We start from the raw sequence: 19,894 nt of genomic DNA on the forward strand, positions 1-19,894 counted from the left end.
TTTGAGTTCGCACCCCGGCTGCGACATGGCCACTGAGCGCTAATGTGGCTCATAAAGCCGCTGGCGCTCAATAGAAGGGTGCACGATGGCGTGCGTTGCGTTCCCTTGTTCAGTTTCATCACAGATAGAAGTCGTCGCTTCCTTGCCGATTGTCTACATTCAAACGCAATATAATGCTAGGCGTTGGTGATTAAGTTTACCTAACATCCGTTGGCTTTCGAAACTGTGGAACTCATATTGTTTATGCATCGCTCGAATCACATTCATCAGCGATTAGTTTGTTGCAAATATCCCTGCCTCTTTATGACACTCAGAACAAGAAACATAATCTTCATTATTTCCACGTAAGCGACCCAAAACATGCCGCATTTTTCATGGACATGGCCGTGTAGTTTACTACAAGAAAGCATATCGCGTCAAACGTCAACTAATTGCGAGAGCTTCGCCGCTCTCTGCCACCACCACCACCGACATTTTCATACTCGGGTCGCGACGTACCACTTGAGTGGCACTACGACTTAAATGGCAGGTGCAAGCTATCGATTTTGTATTTAACCATGCACTGTAGAGTTCGATTCCCTGCTTTGTCCGTCCATTCTGCTAGGGTGGGACGCAGGTGTCGCCATATATGCTCAGAGGCATTTCAAAACCCTTACACAGCCCTTCACTGCAGGGTAAGCTGCCTACAAGATGTAGCTTTCTGCTGGTTTCATTCAGGTAAGTTAACGGTGGCTAGCCAGTCGAGTCGTGCTGTGCCTCACTTATCTGGCGGCATTGATGAGCCAATTTCGATTCATCACGTTTTTTTCAATATTGATGAGCGAATTCATCAGCTTCTCGATTGGTTGAACGTACGCCATGTACATGCATCTGTACCTACGTCTAGCCCTCCACAATGCAAAGAGGATGAAGTTTCTCGATTAGAAAATAACTGAAAATGTGCTGACCGAAATCTCGGGGAATTTTGTTGCGATGGGGCGGGCATCAAGTTCCGTGAGGCACCACAGTGAAGCATGGCCCCTTCCTTGGCGAGATTTTAGATTCGCCCTGGTGGTGCGTCTAAACGAAAAGCTGTAGGTATTTGTGTCGCTTCTACTGTAAATGTTGACATCCATGGCTCGACCAGTGACGTGCACAGCGCAAGGTCCATTGCAAAGGCGCACTTAAATTTCACATTCACTCACAGCTGTCTGAAATGCCGTGGCTGCACCCAATTTCATCAGCACAGTACCAAAACCTTTCGAACCGACTAGCTTAGTTGTTCGATGTGTCATATCTTATGGACGCATCCAGATATAAATTTAGGTTTTAAACGTATTTCCTATTTGCCAAATTTTAAGTGCACCATTTTGAGCTATATGTATTTCTCCAACTCAATATTGCAGGGGCCATCCCAACATTAGGGGAGACCAGCTCCACATTTGGGAGCGAGAATACACCCCAAGAGATACAAAGTTGGCCGCCCTTGCTTATCACTAAATTATGACCTAGCATGGATATGATCCATGGTAGAAGCTGGATCAAGAATCGTCCTTGCGACCTCACCAGATGCCAAGCTTCTTTTGATATTCTTCATGGCCCCTAATTTAGCTGGGATGCTGGTTCTGATTTGGGCGAAGTGATCTTTCGGAGTTCACAAGCTTGCCTCGTGATTTATCATACATATTTGCATGAGATCCTTCCTCCTGAGCCAGGATTTGCTATGTTGTCTTTTTCCAAAAATTTCACGGCATCCGTAATCCCTTTTCAAATTGTGCCAATATTTTCCAGTTTTTTTAGGATCCTTTGGTATACGAAACACACTCCTACTATGCCACCAAGGTGCGCTCTCGTACACAAATAATGGTATATGATCGCTGTTTATGCCGTTGATTGCACTAGCATAGGAATTCATGATACGATATTGCGCCGCGCTGGGATTCACGCCGGATATGCGTTTCATGGTGTATTTGTGTCTCATAAAAGTATTTTCAAATATGGTACCAAATCATATGGAGCGAGCTGGTATTCATTTAGGACGCGACTGTGACGAATACCAGGCACTAATTTCATATATTTCGCACGTTGCCCGGCATAGCCCCGGTGCCTTGGTGGAATCGGTTGGCATTCATGCAGATTGGTGCGGTATTGTTTCGGTGATAAATGTGAAATGCGTGAGGTCCATTTTTGGGAAGCACACATCTAGCAATCAGTACCCAGGTGTTGTTAAGTGTGGAGCCCGAAATATTTGAGGTGCGCGGAGGAGTTCAAGCCCAGGCAAGTTCTAGTTAATTTATATAGAACAAGCATGAGGTCCCGGGACGCGTGCCGCCTTAAGGCAGTTGAATCTTAATTTTCGTGATGTCCTTGAAACGGGTCTGACGAGTCCAGGTTATATGACTGTATGACACAAGAGTGTAGTTTCCTGTCCAGTTTGGGCACTTCAGTCCACCCCCAACTTAAGCTTCAGCACCCACCCACCCCTCAACTTTGGGAAGGAATTGGGCTTTATCTGGGGAGAAGACTGTTTGGTGGCATAATTAGGAGTTGTTTGGGTCATTTTTCATAGGTAAGCCCTCCTGTACCTCCTTCTGTAAAACTACACTGCTGGTATATCACTCTGGTTCCGGCAGGGAAACGTGCATATTTCCTGTCAGGAATGAGAGCATGTTTTGAAGGAATGATTGGTGTGCATGTTAACTGGCATTTGTAGCTCACTGATAATTCCTTAAGCCTTTGCCCAAAAAATGTGATTCTTTGTAGCACATTTTGAGCTGAGAAATCACTGAACTCACCAATATAGTGCCATTTGATGGCACCCAGTGTCATTATGGCATGTGGCTTTTGACCAGTAAACTGTTGGCCAGGATTAAATAAATCTCAAATTTGGCAAATGTGATGCAATCCAACATGCCAAACACATGCTGTTCAGATGTGTGATGTTGCACCAACTAAGATGGGAATAGCCTAGACTGTCTATTTTAAAGAATTTATGTGCTGAAGTGAACTTAAGCTTTATTAAGGCTGCCTTGTGTCAAGCATGATCAGATCATATTTCCAGTTGAAGATCATGTCTAGAATATCAGCATATATATATATATATATATATATATATATATATATATATATATATTATATATATATACATACATATTTATATATGTACACTAACAGTGGGCAAATAATGCTCAAATGTTTCCAAGGCATCATGTTTTTATGATACCACTTTTCCTGTTGTTCATACATACTATGACTCACGCATTAGGTATTGATATTCTATGCTGATAAGTTCATCAGTGTTAATGCTTAACATGTGCCTGGGTGGCCAGCTAGATAGCCTTCATTTGGGTGGGGGGTCAATTTGAACCTCCTGAGGTCTCAGGAACTAAGAGAGCTAGGGGCACAAAATTTACAGGGTGTGTTGAGCTGTATGTGAACTCACTTAGGTCAAAGTTTCAGTTTCCTAGGTAATGACCTTTACGTCAAAAAAGGTCAAACAAGGCCAAGTTATGGGTTGGTCTCCAAAGTGCTCCGAGAACCTAGATAACTGTTTCTAAGGAAAAGTTGACATGCTCATTTAAGTTCAGTCACCTTGTTTGACCTTTTGAAGGTCAATATGACAAACATCATTCAAGATTGCTTTGAGTTTTGCATTTGACTAAGCAACAAAGATTATGCTAGGCAGTACGGTTCTAAAACAAAATGTTGACCTGGGTCCTTTTGGGTCAGTGACCTATTCTGACCCCTGAAAAGTCCATAGATGATGTATAATATGGTTCCTGCTATCAATAAATTTGAAATGAGCACCAGAAACTATCCCATACAGCAAGCCCTAGAGTAACAAAACAGGTTGGTTTTGACATTGATGTGACCCTCATACCTGACCTTAGGTCAATGTAATATGCTCATTCAGCCATTGTGTTGCCTAAGAAAGCATTTCAGAGATGTATGGCTTCGTCTAACACTCTATCGTTGGATCAAATTGAAGGACTCTCTAGAGATTGCCTTTGCTGAAACCATGGCCTGACTTTGACCCGCCATAGGTCAGTGACCTTACAAGGTACATCTAACTTTTTTATGCTAAGCGATCTGCTACTCAATTGTCTGCAGCCACGCAAAATGTGGCACGGCTGCGCCGCGCCGTTCAAAAACCATTCTGGAAAAACCTTCAGGGGGATCAATTTGACCCCTAACCGAGCTCGTGCTAAGGCTCGTTTTGGCCATATGCTGGAAAGTAAATGTGTTGCTAGTATGTTGTGGGCTAACATTCCTTTTGAGCATGAATTGATTACATCTTCAAAATGGATGTGAGTCTTCACAAAGTAAATTTTTACTCTAAGTGACTTCTTACCTTTTATTCTTGGTTGTGAGGCAATAGCCCAAAACTGTCAAAATCTATCAACTTGGCCACCATTTTGCATAGAAGTTGTTGGTCAACGAATGAAAGGATGTGGGAAAAGAAATGTGAGTTAGGTGTAGGATCTTTGCAGAGTGCTTTCAGTGCAGCACTGAAAGCTCATCACATAATGCTCCAACCACTCTACATTCATTCTACCTCACCCCATGCCAGTGTTTGGTAAGACTTCAGACTTAGGTCCTGTTGGGCCCAATCTCATAGAGCTGACATGTTCCTAGAAATGCAGCAAATTTATGTCCAGGGTATTGGGACAGCATGCCTACAATTAAACTAAAACTTTGGATTTAGTCTGACATTGTATTTCAATTATTCACTGTTATAATGCCCAGGTGGTTCCCTTTTCTGTTCCTTCCTTAGAGTGTGGAGGATATCAGATGTCATGTTGCAACCAGATGACTCAGTGCTTGGGTCTCTGCCAGAGTGTGATCTTTCGGAAAGGCCCTGACTTCCTGGGTAGTGGTGTGATGTGACTTTTGAGGTATAGTGTCCCAGTCAGTGGTGTTATGGTTTGCTTGCCCTCTCAGTTTCACAGGGAGTGGCAAACACAGCTTTGGGCATTGGGTCAGGGGGAGAAGCAGAAAGCAAAGCTCCCTCCACTTCCAGCATGGGAAGCTTTAAACATCAATCCCATGATGTGGCATGGAAGGAAGCAGCTGAATATCAGTTCTGTCATCACCCCAGCTCCAAAGTGATCCTGGTGGCACCAGACACAGTGGGTTTGTGCGTCATCTGGGGGGTTGTATGGCTATGGTGGATGGGGGAAGCGCCTGCTACAGTGACCTTGCCACAGTCATGTTCGGCACAGCTGCCCCTGAAACCACGGAGTTGTGCCATCTGCATACACTGAGAGCCAATGAATGAGCAGTGCTCCCTATGCAGCTTATTTTGGGAATGCTCCATTGACTTGTATTGCTGGTGCTGTATGGATGGGGGAATGACTGCACACTGAAAATGAGTGAACACTGTACCATGCACAGCTTTCTGAGAACACCGATCATGAGCATGCGTGATACATCTCCCGACGGAAGTGTGCGTAGTATCGGATTCAGAGGCCGATGCAAGTGACAAGTGCCTCGCCTTTCACCCGAAGACCAGACCTTAATGCTTTCCTAAATGTTTAAAGGTAAATACTCAGATGTGGAAGCTCTGACTGTCTTGAGGGGTCATGCCTTGGTTACCCCCTTGATTTGTTAATGATCTAAGCTGACAGGTCAACTGATCAGCAGCCCTGAACCGCCCACACAACTGATCAGCAGCCCTGAACCGCCCACACAGCTGATCAGCAGCCCTGGAACGCCCTCACATAACTGATCAGCAGCCCTGAACCACCGTCACATAACTGATCAGCAGCCCTGAACCCCCACACACAACTGATCAGCAGCCCTGAACCGCTCACACAACTGATCAGCAGCCCTGAAACGCCCATACACAACTGATCAGCAGCCCTGAACCGCCCATACACAACTGATCAGCAGCCCTGAACCACCCACACACAACTGATCAGCAGCCCTGAACCGCCCTCACATAACTGATCAGCAGCCCTGAACCGCCCACACACAACTGATCAGCAGCCCTGAACCGCCCACACAGCTGATCAGCAGTCCTGAACCGCCGACACACAGCCGATCAGCATCCCCGAACCGCCCACGGTGCCTGACGGTGTACCGGACCGCCTGTTTCAGGGATGTCGGAGGAGAAGCTGAGGCGATATGAGAAGATCGACTTCTTGGGAGAGGGCCAGTTCGCCACCGTCTACAAGGCGTGCGACAAGGAGACGGGCCAGATCGTGGCGGTGAAGAAGATTAAGCTGGGCAGCCGTGCCGAGGCCGAGGACGGTATCAACCGCACGGCGCTGCGGGAGATCAAGCTGCTGCAGGAGCTGCACCACGAGAACGTGATCGGCCTGCTGGACGTCTTCGGCCACAAGTCCAACGTCTCGCTGGTGTTCGACTTCATGGACACCGACCTAGAAATCATCATCAAGGACATGTCACTGGTGCTGAAGCAGTCGGACGTCAAGGCGTACACGCTGATGACGCTGCGCGGACTCGAGTACCTGCACATGAACTGGATCCTACACCGCGACCTCAAGCCCAACAACCTGCTGGTGACGAGTAGCGGCGTGCTGAAGCTGGGCGACTTCGGCCTCGCCAAGTATTATGGCTCGCCCAACCGGCTGTACACGCACCAGGTGGTGACGCGCTGGTACCGGGCGCCCGAGCTGCTGTTCGGCGCGCAGATGTACGGCACGGGCGTGGACGTGTGGGCGGTGGGCTGCATCCTGGCGGAGCTGCTGCTGCGCATCCCCTTCCTAGCCGGCGACTCGGACCTCGACCAGCTCACCAAGATCTTCATGGCCATGGGCACGCCCAACGAGGAGACGTGGGCGGGCGTCAGCTCGCTGCCCTCCTACGTCAAGTTCAAGCAGTTTCCGGGCACGCCGCTGCAGGACATCTTCACGGCGGCGTCGGACCCGCTGCTGGACGTGCTGCGCCAGCTCCTGGCGCTGGACCCGGCGCGGCGCGGCACGTGCGCCAGCGTGCTGCAGCTGCCGTACTTCAGCGCCCGGCCGGCGCCGACGCCGGGCCCGCTGCTGCCGCTGCCACCGGACATCTCCGCTAAGAAGAAGGAGGTGGAGCGGCCCAGCATCAAGCGCCGGATAGTGGAGTCGGCGGAGGATGCCGGCATTGGCGGTTTGGCCAAAAAGCTCATCTTTTAACGCGGCGCGAGTGTTAGCGACCGTGCTGAAGGCATCATCTCACGCGTGGATGCCTCTGTCAGTCATGTGAGCTGTGTTTTGTGGGCTGGTTTGAGCGAGGTATCTTGCTTGGCGGCTGCGTGCGGACGCCAAGCTAGGACTCGAGTGACTCGAGAGGTAGGAAGTTAGAAGCAAGTTATTTTTGTGATCACCGCCTGCCATTTTTGCGCGAGCGGCAATTGTTATGTTTGTACGTTGTTAGAAAAAGTTAAACGAACATGCGTCGAGGTATATGCAGTGGCGGAAACATTTGTTTTCAGCATTTGCTACCTCAATAAAAGTTGTCTGAAATGCAGCTTTCCGTCACCAGATGACTGGATTTTGTGTCATTTGGTAGCTGAAAGCGGATTGCCATGGTTGCCACAGTAACCGCTGGCGAACTTTCCCACTAGCGTGTTCTCATTTAACAAGGGAGCCACGTTTCTCACATGACATGCATGTTATGCTTTGTCAACTCAGCTATGGCACCACTCATATAAACGCAAATCATGCGATTGCAGTCCACTGTCTTATTGTACCTGTGCGGGCTGTGCTGTCTGAAGACATTAGGCCAATTTGTCCACGCCACTTTAATCCTGTTGGCGCTTCACTTACATAAATTAATTGTCGGCGTAATAGCAAACATTACTGTGCAATACTGCCAGGATCTATCACCCACGTAGACCGTGCTCAGTGTGTTGGTTGGAGGTTGGTGCAACAATCCATCAGCTATTTATGGATAGTTCCGGAACTGCCAGAACGAACATAATTAGCGATGGTGAATGTATGTATTATCGTGCATCAAAGCAGGAGCCGTATATTTCATCGATGGCTACGGCACTACAAGGCGACGGAGTTTTGCTATTATTGCCGGCCGCTGGTTTGAACAGGGCCTGCATTCTAAATTGGCATGTGCTTTAACAGAAGGCAGCCGAAGCTAGGTTCCCGATTATACGCACTCCGCCATCGCTGTCGTAAGTCATAGTTCCCAGAATGCTGTAAAGGTAGCTCGCCCATTCGGGTGCAAGAGTGCAAGTCAGATTTGGGATGCAATCATATGCACCCCCGACATTTCCATATCAGACCATTCGTTGGGTCTCAGTATGACCTCCAATTCAGCGCAGTCTCGCGGCGCGGCCGCGGCAGGGCCACTGTGCGCCAGGTATGGACACCATCAAATGGCTTGGCATTGACCCGTCGTATATCAGTGTTTACTGCTTGCATCATCTTCCCGGGCCGTACGCACTTGGCTCCGGAGCAGGGCTGCGTTTGCCTGCCCGCGCCGCCCACGCCGTATTATTGGTCCACCTCAGCACCGCGGCCAGCCAAACAAACGCCTCCAATCTTGACCCGCTGAAAGGGAAAGGAGTGAAAACATCGCATTCCATGACTCACAACCCTTACAAATCCGACCCCAACTTGTGAAGAGGGCCGACCCCAAGGTGAGTTGCCCAACGTGCTCCAATGGCAGCAATTATTTCCACCAATGGCCGATAACCCGAGCCGACCCAGCGCCGGTGAAGTGTCCAACAGGGCCGGCGGACGTTGGGGCGTCTCCCAGCCAGTGCCGCACCTGGCCGGCGCCCGGATCCGAGCTGACGCACTCGGAGGGCCGGGTGGGGGACACGCGCGGGTTAGGAGTGCCGCTCGCGACACGCAGCGTGGGGTCGACCGACCGTCAAGAAGTGAGGGCGGTATGCTGCGCTGTCGTCATTGAACCAATGGTGTCCCCATCAGCTTGACACAATGCGCGATTTGAAGTTGGCTTTTGCTAGTTTGTTTCTGTGACTAAGTGCGTCGAAATGAACATCCCTTCGACCAAAGTACTGCCTTTTAATTGCTTTACGAACACACTTTTTTCTCCCGCGCCGAGAAGAACATAATGCGGTTAAAGCCGCACATCTTCTCGGAAGAAACAGGAGCAGATGGAGCTGTCATAACCTAAAAAACGTTTCCAAGGAAACGCGATGTTTTACCCCCCCCCCCCCCCCATACTCTCGTGAAGCCCAGTCGGTCCTTGCACTGGGGCCTCCGCTGCGATGGCCGGATTGGAGTCAATGGCGGTGATGCTGCATGTGCTGCGGAGCTTTACTTATCGATATTTGAGAACGAGGCAGAATCGTTGGATTCTGTTGACCATCGACCAGCGCAGAGACGATTCCGGGGCGCTTTTTGTACGCATTCCGACAGGACTGTGGTTGAGAGACTAATGCAGTAGCGTATTGCGTCCGTAATTGGGTATGCAGCGTGGTACTCGTTGGTTGAGCGTACAGCGTTCAGTTGCGTCTGTGTGCTAGAGATGCACAATTTTCTTTTTAAGATCGCGTCAGCGGTGTCCCGTTACTAGCCTACGCGCTGACTATGGAGAAGGCGGGGTAGGGGCAGGCCACCGCCCTCTCATGTCCTTTTCGGGAAAATTTGGAGAACGGCTTAAGTTATCCTCCTTGAAATGTTCAGTATTTTCCCCTAACATAATGCCACGTAAACTCTGAAAGATAAATGCTCTCGTCATCTTAGGCCAATGGCGTAGGGTAGTTTTGGTTTGAGAATGTTGGATCCAAAATGTGAATAAACTTGAAGTGCTATGACAGTGCGTTATAATGTGAACTTCCCATTGTCTTCATAGTTTGCTCACCAATTAACTTCACTCCTTGACATTCCAATGACATAACGTGGTCATCATAGGGGACTGAAACAACTTGACATTAAGCTCGTCCTTGATGACATCCACGCTATGAAAAAATGGTTGGTTTTGTTGACCCTTTATCTAACAGCATTGCTTGTGCAACGGTGGCATTTGGACCGCAAAGATCACCGTAGGTCATAAACCTAACCTGACACGGCGGGCCGCACTTTGATACCTCACGCGACACTGCCGATATCTCGCGGTCCTATATGCCCCATTTCTCCATAATAAACTAATGAACAAAATGGACATGCCGGACTAAAGCCACCGGGGTTTGGCAGGTACTGGCATTAGGACCAGCTTGCGATGCACGTGTGACGAATCAGTACTTCTGATACCTACCAGCAAATTATACCAGGAATACTACAATACCAGCGAATGATACCTACCACGACATTGCCAGTCACGTCACTTCTCCACCGCCTGGCAGTGATTTAGCGCCGGACGCCGGTTTCGTGATACCTAGATCTTTCACCTCTAGCGTACAACACTCCTGATAGCGTTCACCAGTCTTGCACGGAACTTTACCCTTGTCGTCAAGTCGCCGACAAACTGATCCTCGTACTTTTTAGAGACGTGCTTGATCGCAGGTCGTGTGTATTTTCAGGTTCAGCCGCGTCGAAAGATTGCTCTTCAAATACTAAGGCTGCCCGTGCGTGAGCCGGCACACCGGACGCCAGCCAACCGCCTGGCTGTGCGCAGTGGATGACGTCGGCGAATGTTCGGATAGCCGGTCCTCCCAAAGCCGCTCCTAATCTGGCCGCCTGGTGCGAGACGCTCACCTCTGCCGTCCGTCGCCTGCCGTTTTCACCTGTTAAATATTGATGGAGCCGTTCTGCAGGTTGTCTGTGCCTATTCCGCAGACGTGTACTGTTGGCGATGAGAGTTTCGCTGGAAACTGGTCGGGAGCGCGGCTATGACGGAGCTGCGGGGCATGTACCGGACGAAAAAACGTCACATTCCGTCAAGAATGCAGCCAGCCTCGGTGGTCGGGGAGTGATTCTATTCCGGTTGAGGATGACAAGGTTATCCCATCATCTTTCTGCAGGCCCTGTTGAGTTCTGCAGCCCTGCTGGAGTGTGAATGTTAAGGATCTAGGGCTGCAGACTCGTGCAGACGACTGCAGCGTAGGGCGCAGCTGAATGAATCTTTTGTAATGCTGGCGAAACTGACATTGTCCGCTACATAACCCGAGAGCCGTCGGAGGCAGCCTCATGAAAACTCATATGTTCTGAACCAGCATGGCGAGAGGACGCCTTATGTAACATTGCACATTGCAGTCCAGATCACAAGCAACGAGACAGGTGCAGCCCGAGCAAAGCCTGTCCCAGAGTTAGCATTGGCGACAATCGACTCCCCGCCACGTTATCAGAACAGCAAAGAATGTCGGCTGTCACGTGCTGATTGATTGCATATCTGCCAGTTGCGAAGAGACGAATGATCGGAAACCAGACCATAACGACCTACAAGAACCTACAAACACAAATTTGTGGTAGTTGTTCTGAGAGGTTCCAGTGCACCTGTTTATCCGCTGCGATTATAAATTTCGGCGTGACGTGTAGTATATGACGAGCAGAACATCAGCAAGTATATCACCACCAACGTGTGCGCACTCAAATCACGACAGAGCAGCGGGCAGTTTGCCAACCAACTCCTACAAGATGGTAACGGCCAGCTCCAGACCCAAGGTGGCCAAATCAAGCTTCACTACGGGGAGAGCGTATATTTCCAAAAGACCTCTTGGTCAAGGGCCTTTCCGACCTGAAGGAACGGACCAAGGGGCAGCCTGGCTTAGCGAGCAGGTCATCCCAATCGCCGAAAATTTCGCTGCTGATAGTATGGAACCCAGGCTTCTGGAGAAGCAGCGTGGAGAGGACGAGGACCTGCAAGTCGGTGGAAGCTCTCCCACGCCCAGAAGGAGCTGTTCAACTACCAATTGGAGCTTCTGAGCAGCCTGAAGCCATCAAGACTTCCATCACACGACTTGGTGTTGAAGTTGGGGTGCCCATCGGGCTTCTACGAAACCTTTAAGCTCAGCAATGGCGGACCATCATGGAACAGCAAGGACAAGGACGGCAGCGTCTTTGGCCCGCAAATGCCGTTCGCGCCCGACACATTTCCCGTCTGACACGCCGCTCGAGTTCGAAGCGGATCCAGTCTTACTGCCGAGCAGAGCTACACCACCACTATGAACGAGAGCCCAGGTGAGTCTTCAGAAGGTAATGGGTATCAGCCAGACATATCTATTTGTAATTCTGTTGTGCTCTGGCCTTCCCAATGTTGAGCTAGGCCAAAAATGTTGGTGTGCCACCCTCATGTGCTTGAATGGGAGTACATAACAAATGTAGGATAAGGCTGACTATCACACAATGCATTTTGTCTTGGAACATTATTTTGCCGGTCATTTCTCCTCAGCTGCTCAAATTAAGGACTATTTTATTCATTTTACCAAAATATTTCCTTCGTAAAAATGAAGTGTGCTGAATTCCTGGAGAAACACCCTAGTGGGTAATTGAGACTGGTGTATATCGCCTGCTCTGGAGATTGCATGCTGCCATTTATCCTCGATTTTCTGGAAGTTGATTGTCTGGTGTTGGGGCATTGTTGAGCTTGTATTGGCTGCATTGCTCCAGTAAATGGCTCGCGGCTGGCAGTTTTTATTGGAGCGTACTCTATTCTGCAAATGCGAATACCCGTGCCACAAATCGCATCAATTTTTGGTTATAAAACTAACTTCAACTATCGCAAGTCATTCCTTTGCAGCATACCCTTCTGGATTGGCCGGGCATCGCCGGGCGTCCCAGTTTAAATTTGCTTTCGAGCTTTTAAGCATGAAAATTGCGCATTCCTATCTTAAGAGCGTCTTTTAGTAGGGTCAACACAAAAATTCCTATCGTTACTTAGATACACATAAAATGCACTCTCAATGAAACAAAATTAAAAGACGCAAAGATATAATCACTTCAGTGTTGCCTACCGCCCATCACCTAACAACTGAGAAGTTGTGGAAGAACTTGTTTGTTTGGTTATGGCTGGGGAAAATTCATCATCAGTCTGCTTTCCCAAATTTGAAGTCGCGTTCTGTCATTGCACGCACGCTTGTCCGTGTTGCCGGTAAGTTTTTGTCGTGCGAATGTCCTGTCATATTCGTGTCACATGTGCTCTAAAGGCGCAAATATATTGGTGGTGCGTGCAAGTGATCTTTTATCTCAACCATTCTCCAAAGCAGAAAGCTCAGAACCTCGAACGATGCATCAAAAGGCTTACCAATGCGGAATCAGCCGTCGTTTTTAGCCAAACATTCATAAAGGAAAATATTCTGCCAAGATATATATACAGCTATAGGTATATATATATATACATATATATATATATATATATATGTATATATATGTATGTATATGTATATATACCTATAACTGTATCTATATCTTGGCAGAATATTTTAAGCTTTATGAATGCTTGGCTAAAAACGACGGCTGATTCCGAAATAAAACTCAGCCAGTGAATGGCTTCAGGCCAAAAGCTCTTGCTCATTTTGACTCGATTCCAATGTCTAAACAATAATCATTGACATGCAGTTTGCTCCAATTGTGCTGTAAATTCCATGAGTCTGTGTAGACCATGGATTTACTTTAACACTGAAAGCCTCTAGTCCAGATAATACCGCTGGTTGTCCAGAGTGCTGACGGTCTGAATGGTAAGGTTTGCTGCAAGAGGTACTCGCCGCAAACACTGCTTGCCGGCGATCTAGGTGGCCTTAATATCATAATAATGACACATCTTCCGAGCAATGCTATTGCGAGAAGACGAAGCCATCTTTCCGTAAAGCAAGTTTAAAACGGTATCTTGGAGGCATGCAAATTTGTGCACCGATGCCATCCGGATGAGCACCAACGACCATCGGCATCTCTTAGCGCGCATCTCCTGAGAAGGCAAAATACGCAGCGGCCTGTTCGCAACGAAACAGAACGTCAGCCAATCTCGGCTGTTACGAGGACAGACCGCTGCACTCATCCTCACTGCTACCGGCATCTCCACGGCGTTCGAAAAACACGTTGCGATTCCATGCACCTTGCCTTTCGTAGCGTTCATTTAGCTTCGGGCCTGTCTGAGCGACGAGCGGTTGCGGGAGCCCCGCGCACACTGCGCATGCGCAGTGACCGGCGCAGGTTGCGGTGAGGGGGCTAGCCGTCCGGTCGGCATAAGTAGGCTAGCCCCGCGGCCGGTGGGCGCATTGCACTGCGGTAGCGGCGGCGCGCGCAGCCAGAGTGGACGGCGGGCGGAACAGCTCCCAGGTGAGCAGCTTGAGCGTCACAGTCGACGGCGGCAGCAATCTTAACCGGTCAGCGGTCCCGCTAGTGCAGGTTGGCATAATTGGATCTTGGCCTTCGGGCACAATCGCTAATTCCCTAATGAAGGCCTTGACGCTCTGTGGCACCCATGCAAGCGACCGCGACGAAAAGCGAGCAGAAGCGACGAAAGGAATAATTCATGGGCAGTAGCGCGGTGAGGTGAATTCCACTATTGATGATTGGGACACGTGTGCGAGTGGGTAGTCTGGTGCCGAGTTGCATGCCGACGGGACCCGACGTGACCAGGGGTCAGGTGGACGACACCGTACGGGCAGACGATACAATCATCATAAAAGGTGCGCGTTGGGTGAATGTGTAGCTATTTCTATATGTGCCAATACAGATGCACCGAATGTGAAGAACCAGAGAGCATCTCCGGATACAAGCAGTTGTGTCGTTTGAATCGCTCCGTGGGCGGCCTGGAAGGCTTCCAGCCAAACATTGTATTCTGCAGGTGTTGTTCAATCCAGTTGCATTCCGAAAGGTAAATACTAAATGACGTTTGTTCGCACGATCTTGTTCTCTGTGCGTCGTGTAGTGATTTGGCAGACATGCATTATCTGCACACATTGTTTGACTCTAAATACTTGCTCCAGGAGTGCGTTTAGTTGCAAGACCTATCTTTACTTCAGCCCATACCAGAAGTATATTTACTCTAGAACTAATGTGTTGAGATCGAATCTCTGACTGGCATTTGCGGGTATTACATTGGTAATTAAATCCACCGAAAGCTGGTATTAGATAAAACAGTAAAATTCAGAATCGGAAGTTTCTTTTAAAGTCTGTCCGGCTACTCGTGCGCGGTATATATTAGAAAGCTACATGAACAACTTAAGCTGTCACATTCAGATATGAGGTTAGTGATAATCCAAAACGTTACTCAGCCTTGAACTCGTTTTCACCAAAATGACTATGAGGCTTAAATATCTCAGCATGCGCCCGCTCACCACGGCTGAATCTGGCGTAGGCTTTAAGTTGGGAGCCATAAACGAGCATTAAAATAAAACACAAGACCAAAAGTACCTCACGTTATTGATGGATGACCCTGATTTACGCGGTGTAGACAGAGAAACGATTGCTTAAAGCCCAAAAATTTCAAACGGCGTTAAATTTACTTAAATGCGAACTACCTGTAAAAACACCCAACGATGCCTTGTCATCTTGCTAGTCCTTAGTAACAAAGATTCATTAAGTCTTGCAGGCAACATATCAAAGGCAGAAGCTGCTATAGCTAAGGTTAACTAAGAAATGCCAGTGAATTTGCCGTTAAAAGATTCCAGGCCGTCTAAAAAATGCGGAACCTAGCCGTTTCAGCTTGACTTCTGTGTGAAAGTGGCACATAGTATGGGTGCTCTACTCCTGAGGTACATACTCAACAAACTCGATAATCATGGGGGAAAAGCGACAGTTTGTCCGTCCTGATGCCTCAGTTATTCAGAATGTCTGCATTTTCTTCTCCCGCTCCGCGGAATGCGTTCGAGTCGTTTGAGGCGCTTGCTGTTTTCCGCTGACTGGGACGACCCGCAGCTGGGGACAGCGGCTCTGCTAAAGGCAGCGTTGCCGGCACAGGCCAGGACAGGTCGTGCAGAGCACTGCGGCACGTTGAGTTTTCGCGGCAAAAGCCTGCCGTTGACATGGAATTTTACGATCGGATGGTGAAATCAGGGCTCACGTGACAGGCATTGCTTAACGCCGGCGCTGAATCCTAGAAATCCACCCAATCAAAAGGTTTGGAATAAGTCTTGAAGAGGCATATCGTCAGCCTCAGGACAACATTCCCCGGGGCGAATCGACCAGAAACCAACTCCATACCACTAAAACATCCTCTATTTTTGATCATCTAGTTGGAACTGGCGCGGAACAACTACCTATGACGTTCGAATGATCGGAAATAACTTATGCCGCCATCGCTACCTGCACATCACAAAGTCACCTGATTCACTGCAGCTATGCTATCAGTGCTGCGAATCGACTGTCGGCGGTTTTATGAAAAGCGGGCGAGAAGTTCCAAGATTATGGGCGGCTGGACAGACGACACGGAAGTAGTGTTGCCCGCGTGTGACCGAATCCTCAGTTACGTGCGTCATTATAGCTGACGCTCCCCGTGAGAAGTGACCTTTAGTGTTGTAAGTCATGAAGATCTTAAGAAGCTGAATGCATCACCACCACGCTTTTTGCGATCTGGTGCTTCCTTGTGCACAATGCTCACGCCTTCTTGCAGTTTCCAGCAGCTCGTAGGACGATTCTAATGATACCAGCGTTGTGATGTTTTTCAAGCGTTTGAGTGCAGACCGTTTAACAATACGAAGTTTTTAGTCGTGTAAATTGTAACGCCAAGTTGCCTCAACACTGTCAGAGCAGTGGTGACGCAAGTCAACCGCAAATTGAGTATTAACATCTTTCAGAAATGGCGATACCAAGGTAATGCCAAGAGGTAGAACAGTTGTTCCGAAAGAGGGAACGAGCTGTTGTCTAAGGAGGCGTCAGTGACGTCGTTGTGGTCTGGCATTGCGTCAAGCGTTAACAAATGATGTCATCTGAATTTATTCCTGAACGGAACGATTCCCTCCGCGTCAGTCAAATCCAACTATAACCGAATACGTATGAAGCGTTTTTGTTTAAAGTAATGCAAATTTTCAGGTCTTATGAACGCAAGTACTCCTTACAAAAGGCGTTTGGCCAAAAAGGTGAAAGGCCACGATTTGCCGTGTGTGGCAAATACTTAAAGCACACAAACAAATGAAACACACAAAAAAAAACAAAAACAAACAAAAAGCTCTCAGAAGACACTCAAACGTTGCAAAACAAATTGCGAGCTGCTTTGGGAGTAACTGCCACTAAAATGCCTAGTCATTCTGTCATGATATGCAAAGATCCATACTTGGCAACCGCCCTTGCCGACAGTGCAACAATGCAATGGCTTCCCCGACCTTGTTTACATCTGCCGCCCCACCATTGACGTCATCACGGGGTCTCGCCTTTATGTAATGTTTAAATGCGGGGGTAAGCCCCCACGCATGGACCATGGGAGTCATACACAGCTTTAGCCCTATCAGCTGTGATAAGCCGAATGTCCTCACAAAGTGCCTCCGTTTCATCTCAATACTTTAATTTCATCCGCTGCAAGAGGAAAAAACACAGTTATTGGTTTGACTAGTTTTTGGTGCTGAAATCACTATGTTGGTAGTTAGTTAATGCTCAAGCAACGTTACGCAATGTTATTTGATCGCTAAACAACGAAGGCGCTAAATCCCAACGAAAAACGGACATGGACAAAGGCCGGACTCGCTCGTGTTTGTCTCAAAGGCGACTGACTTAACGCACGCAGGTTTTGGCAGGTTTTGATATAATTTACATGGGCTAGCTATCTCCCGTTGCCTAATGATCTTGCATCAAATAAGGCGTTTTACTGATTGCACATCTTGATCTTCCTGCATAAACTTTTTGATCTCCCTAGTCTCTTGTGCTCACTCCTTTTACACACAACGACTGCTCTCAAGCCAATCTGTCTCTCGCGCGTCGTCTGCAGCGAATTCTCCCTGCGCTCCGACCCAAAGTTCCAGCTTCCTCGGCGTAGTCCGTTCCGGTCCGCGAGCCACTCGGCGCCGATCGGCGTCGGTTCGACCCGCTGATGACGCGACGCACTGTCATCTCCCATGACGTCAGCCCGGACGGGCCGTCAGCGCGGCCGCAGCGTGGCCCCCGCCTGTCACCCGGCGAGACGAGGGCCGGCCAGACCGGCAGCCGATCGTTTCACCTCTCTGCCGGAGCCGGCGCGGGCGCGTGAAAGTGAGCGCGGGGAGCGGCTTTCCCCGCGCCGCGTCAGCCTCTTCCGCCCGCGGGTGATGCTGCCAGCGTCCGGTCCGGACCGCGGTCAGATTCCGCGCGGCCAGCTGCCGGAACTGGAGATGCGTAGCAGCCACTTTCACCGGCACGTTTGACCGGGTTCAAGGCCCGCCCTTCGCTGAACGGTCGGTGTACTCCAGAAAAGGGTAAACATTCACAGGCGATCTCGGGTAAACATGCGATTATCGCCGCTCTTCGCAGGCGCTCGACTCTGCGCTCAGTCTCCCAGAAGCACGATCGTGCTTTGAGTTCTCACGCGAGTCCTAAAGCCCATGGGAAGGAGGATTACTCGATGCTTATCTTACTTCTCTCACGGGTGTGTTTCTCATCTCTCATACGGATGCCTTCGGTTAAAAGCGATCACATGATGTTTTACACAAACTGGTGCCGGAATCATTTTCTATCATTGAATCATTGGAAGCTTAGGAATTTACAGTCATCATGAATCAGTTTCATATCTACTTTAAGCTAAAGTGCATCCATGAAAGATCCACGACGAGATTGCCCCCGTCTTTTCCGCAAAATGGATAGGATATTTCTTCGGTGTGGCATAGTTTAAGCGACAAAGTACTATGACCTTGAACTCAGAGACCCAGCTCTATGACCCAGTGAAGGAAATGGCTTGAGATAACTCGGTTAGAGAGCATTAAAATTTAAACTCGCTGCCTTTCAACATCGTTCGCGCCGAAATTTACGTTAGTTTATGGTATCAAACACCGGCATAATAAATCCAGTCCGTCCGACGAGCACGACTGTTCGGCCGCAGTCACGCGTGTCGAACTCCTGCACCAGAGGAGACGGGCCGCGACCCTGGGCCGGCCCGCGGGCGCCCGAGTCTCAGGGGCCGCGCTGATCCGGGCAGGGACGGCGGTCTGCCGGGCCGCACCAGCGGCGCACGGCCAGCGCTCCGACTTCTTGGACCGTGAAATCAATGTCAGGGCTGCACGAGCGGCTCAGCATGGTTCAACGACTGCCGACTGGACTTCGTCATTTTCTCTGACTTTTGATTTCTTATTTCGTCTACATGTATGTGTCTATACTTGTGGTGCTATTATGGTAACATGTGTTTCACTCTGGTGTAACGAATTAACCATACGAAAGCACAGGGGTCTGGCCAGCAAGGTATTTATTCTCCCTAATCCTGTGCGGCTTCTTACCGCCTTGGTGCGAGAAGGCTGTCTCTTCGGTAGGCCATATCCAAAAATATTTTTGTGTAGGAGGCCCAGCATGAATTTTCGTGGTTTATTCTACTAATGGATGGAAACATCATCAAATAGAAACGGAAGCGTCCGAAAGCAACTAATGGGAGGATATGCACCATAAACGCATGGTATCACTTATCTTTGCACATATAGTGCACTGGCCCAAGTAAAAACAAATGGACTTTGCTCGCAATGTTTTAATATATAGTTTGAACAAATAGTTTTTTTAAGAAAAAACCGTTGCCAGTTTTTGAAACAAAAAAAGAAGATTGTATTGCCCGCCCTACAAGTATATCTTAAGTATCCGAGCTTATATATGAGATCGGCCTCATGTGACATATGTGCAGAGTTGATATATCCGCTCCGCCCTTATGTAAAATATATGCGGAATATAGGCAGGCTCGTCCCACATAAAACACACATGATGTAACACTAATAAAGCTTGATACGATTAATGGTTGTCTTCGGCTCAAATCACGTTTGAGATTCGTTTGATCAGAAATGAATTGCGATCTGCCTCACCGTAAAGTGTGCACAGTCATCTCACTTGAACTCAACTGAAGTATGATCAACTCCGCGGATGATTCGGCCTCAGCCTCAAGCTCGGGCTGACTGGAGCACACCATTAGTCATGTTCAGCTGCAAACCATCCCGTTCCAGACAATGCTGAAG

At 48.7% G+C, this 19,894-nt stretch overlaps 1 protein-coding gene across 2 annotated transcripts; it reads left to right on the plus strand.

The window, feature by feature from the left end:
- Positions 1-2,092: 2,092 nt before the first annotated feature.
- Positions 2,093-7,445, plus strand: LOC119110418 (cyclin-dependent kinase 7). 2 transcript variants are annotated; one of them, XM_037234241.1, is made up of 2 exons: positions 2,093-2,256; positions 6,079-7,445. In XM_037234241.1, the coding sequence occupies exon 2, from the start codon at positions 6,081-6,083 to the stop codon at positions 7,113-7,115; it is 1,035 nt and encodes a 344-aa protein (XP_037090136.1). In that variant the 5' UTR covers positions 2,093-2,256; positions 6,079-6,080; the 3' UTR covers positions 7,116-7,445. The 2 variants fall into 2 exon arrangements, with proteins under 2 accessions (XP_037090136.1, XP_037090134.1); XM_037234239.1 differs by having other exon boundaries at positions 2,109-2,119.
- Positions 7,446-19,894: the final 12,449 nt, after the last annotated feature.

Source organism: Pollicipes pollicipes, unplaced genomic scaffold (assembly GCF_011947565.3).
Source record: "Pollicipes pollicipes isolate AB1234 unplaced genomic scaffold, Ppol_2.1 Scaffold_7231;HRSCAF=8579_pilon_pilon_pilon, whole genome shotgun sequence".
Classification (NCBI taxonomy): domain Eukaryota; kingdom Metazoa; phylum Arthropoda; class Thecostraca; order Pollicipedomorpha; family Pollicipedidae; genus Pollicipes; species Pollicipes pollicipes.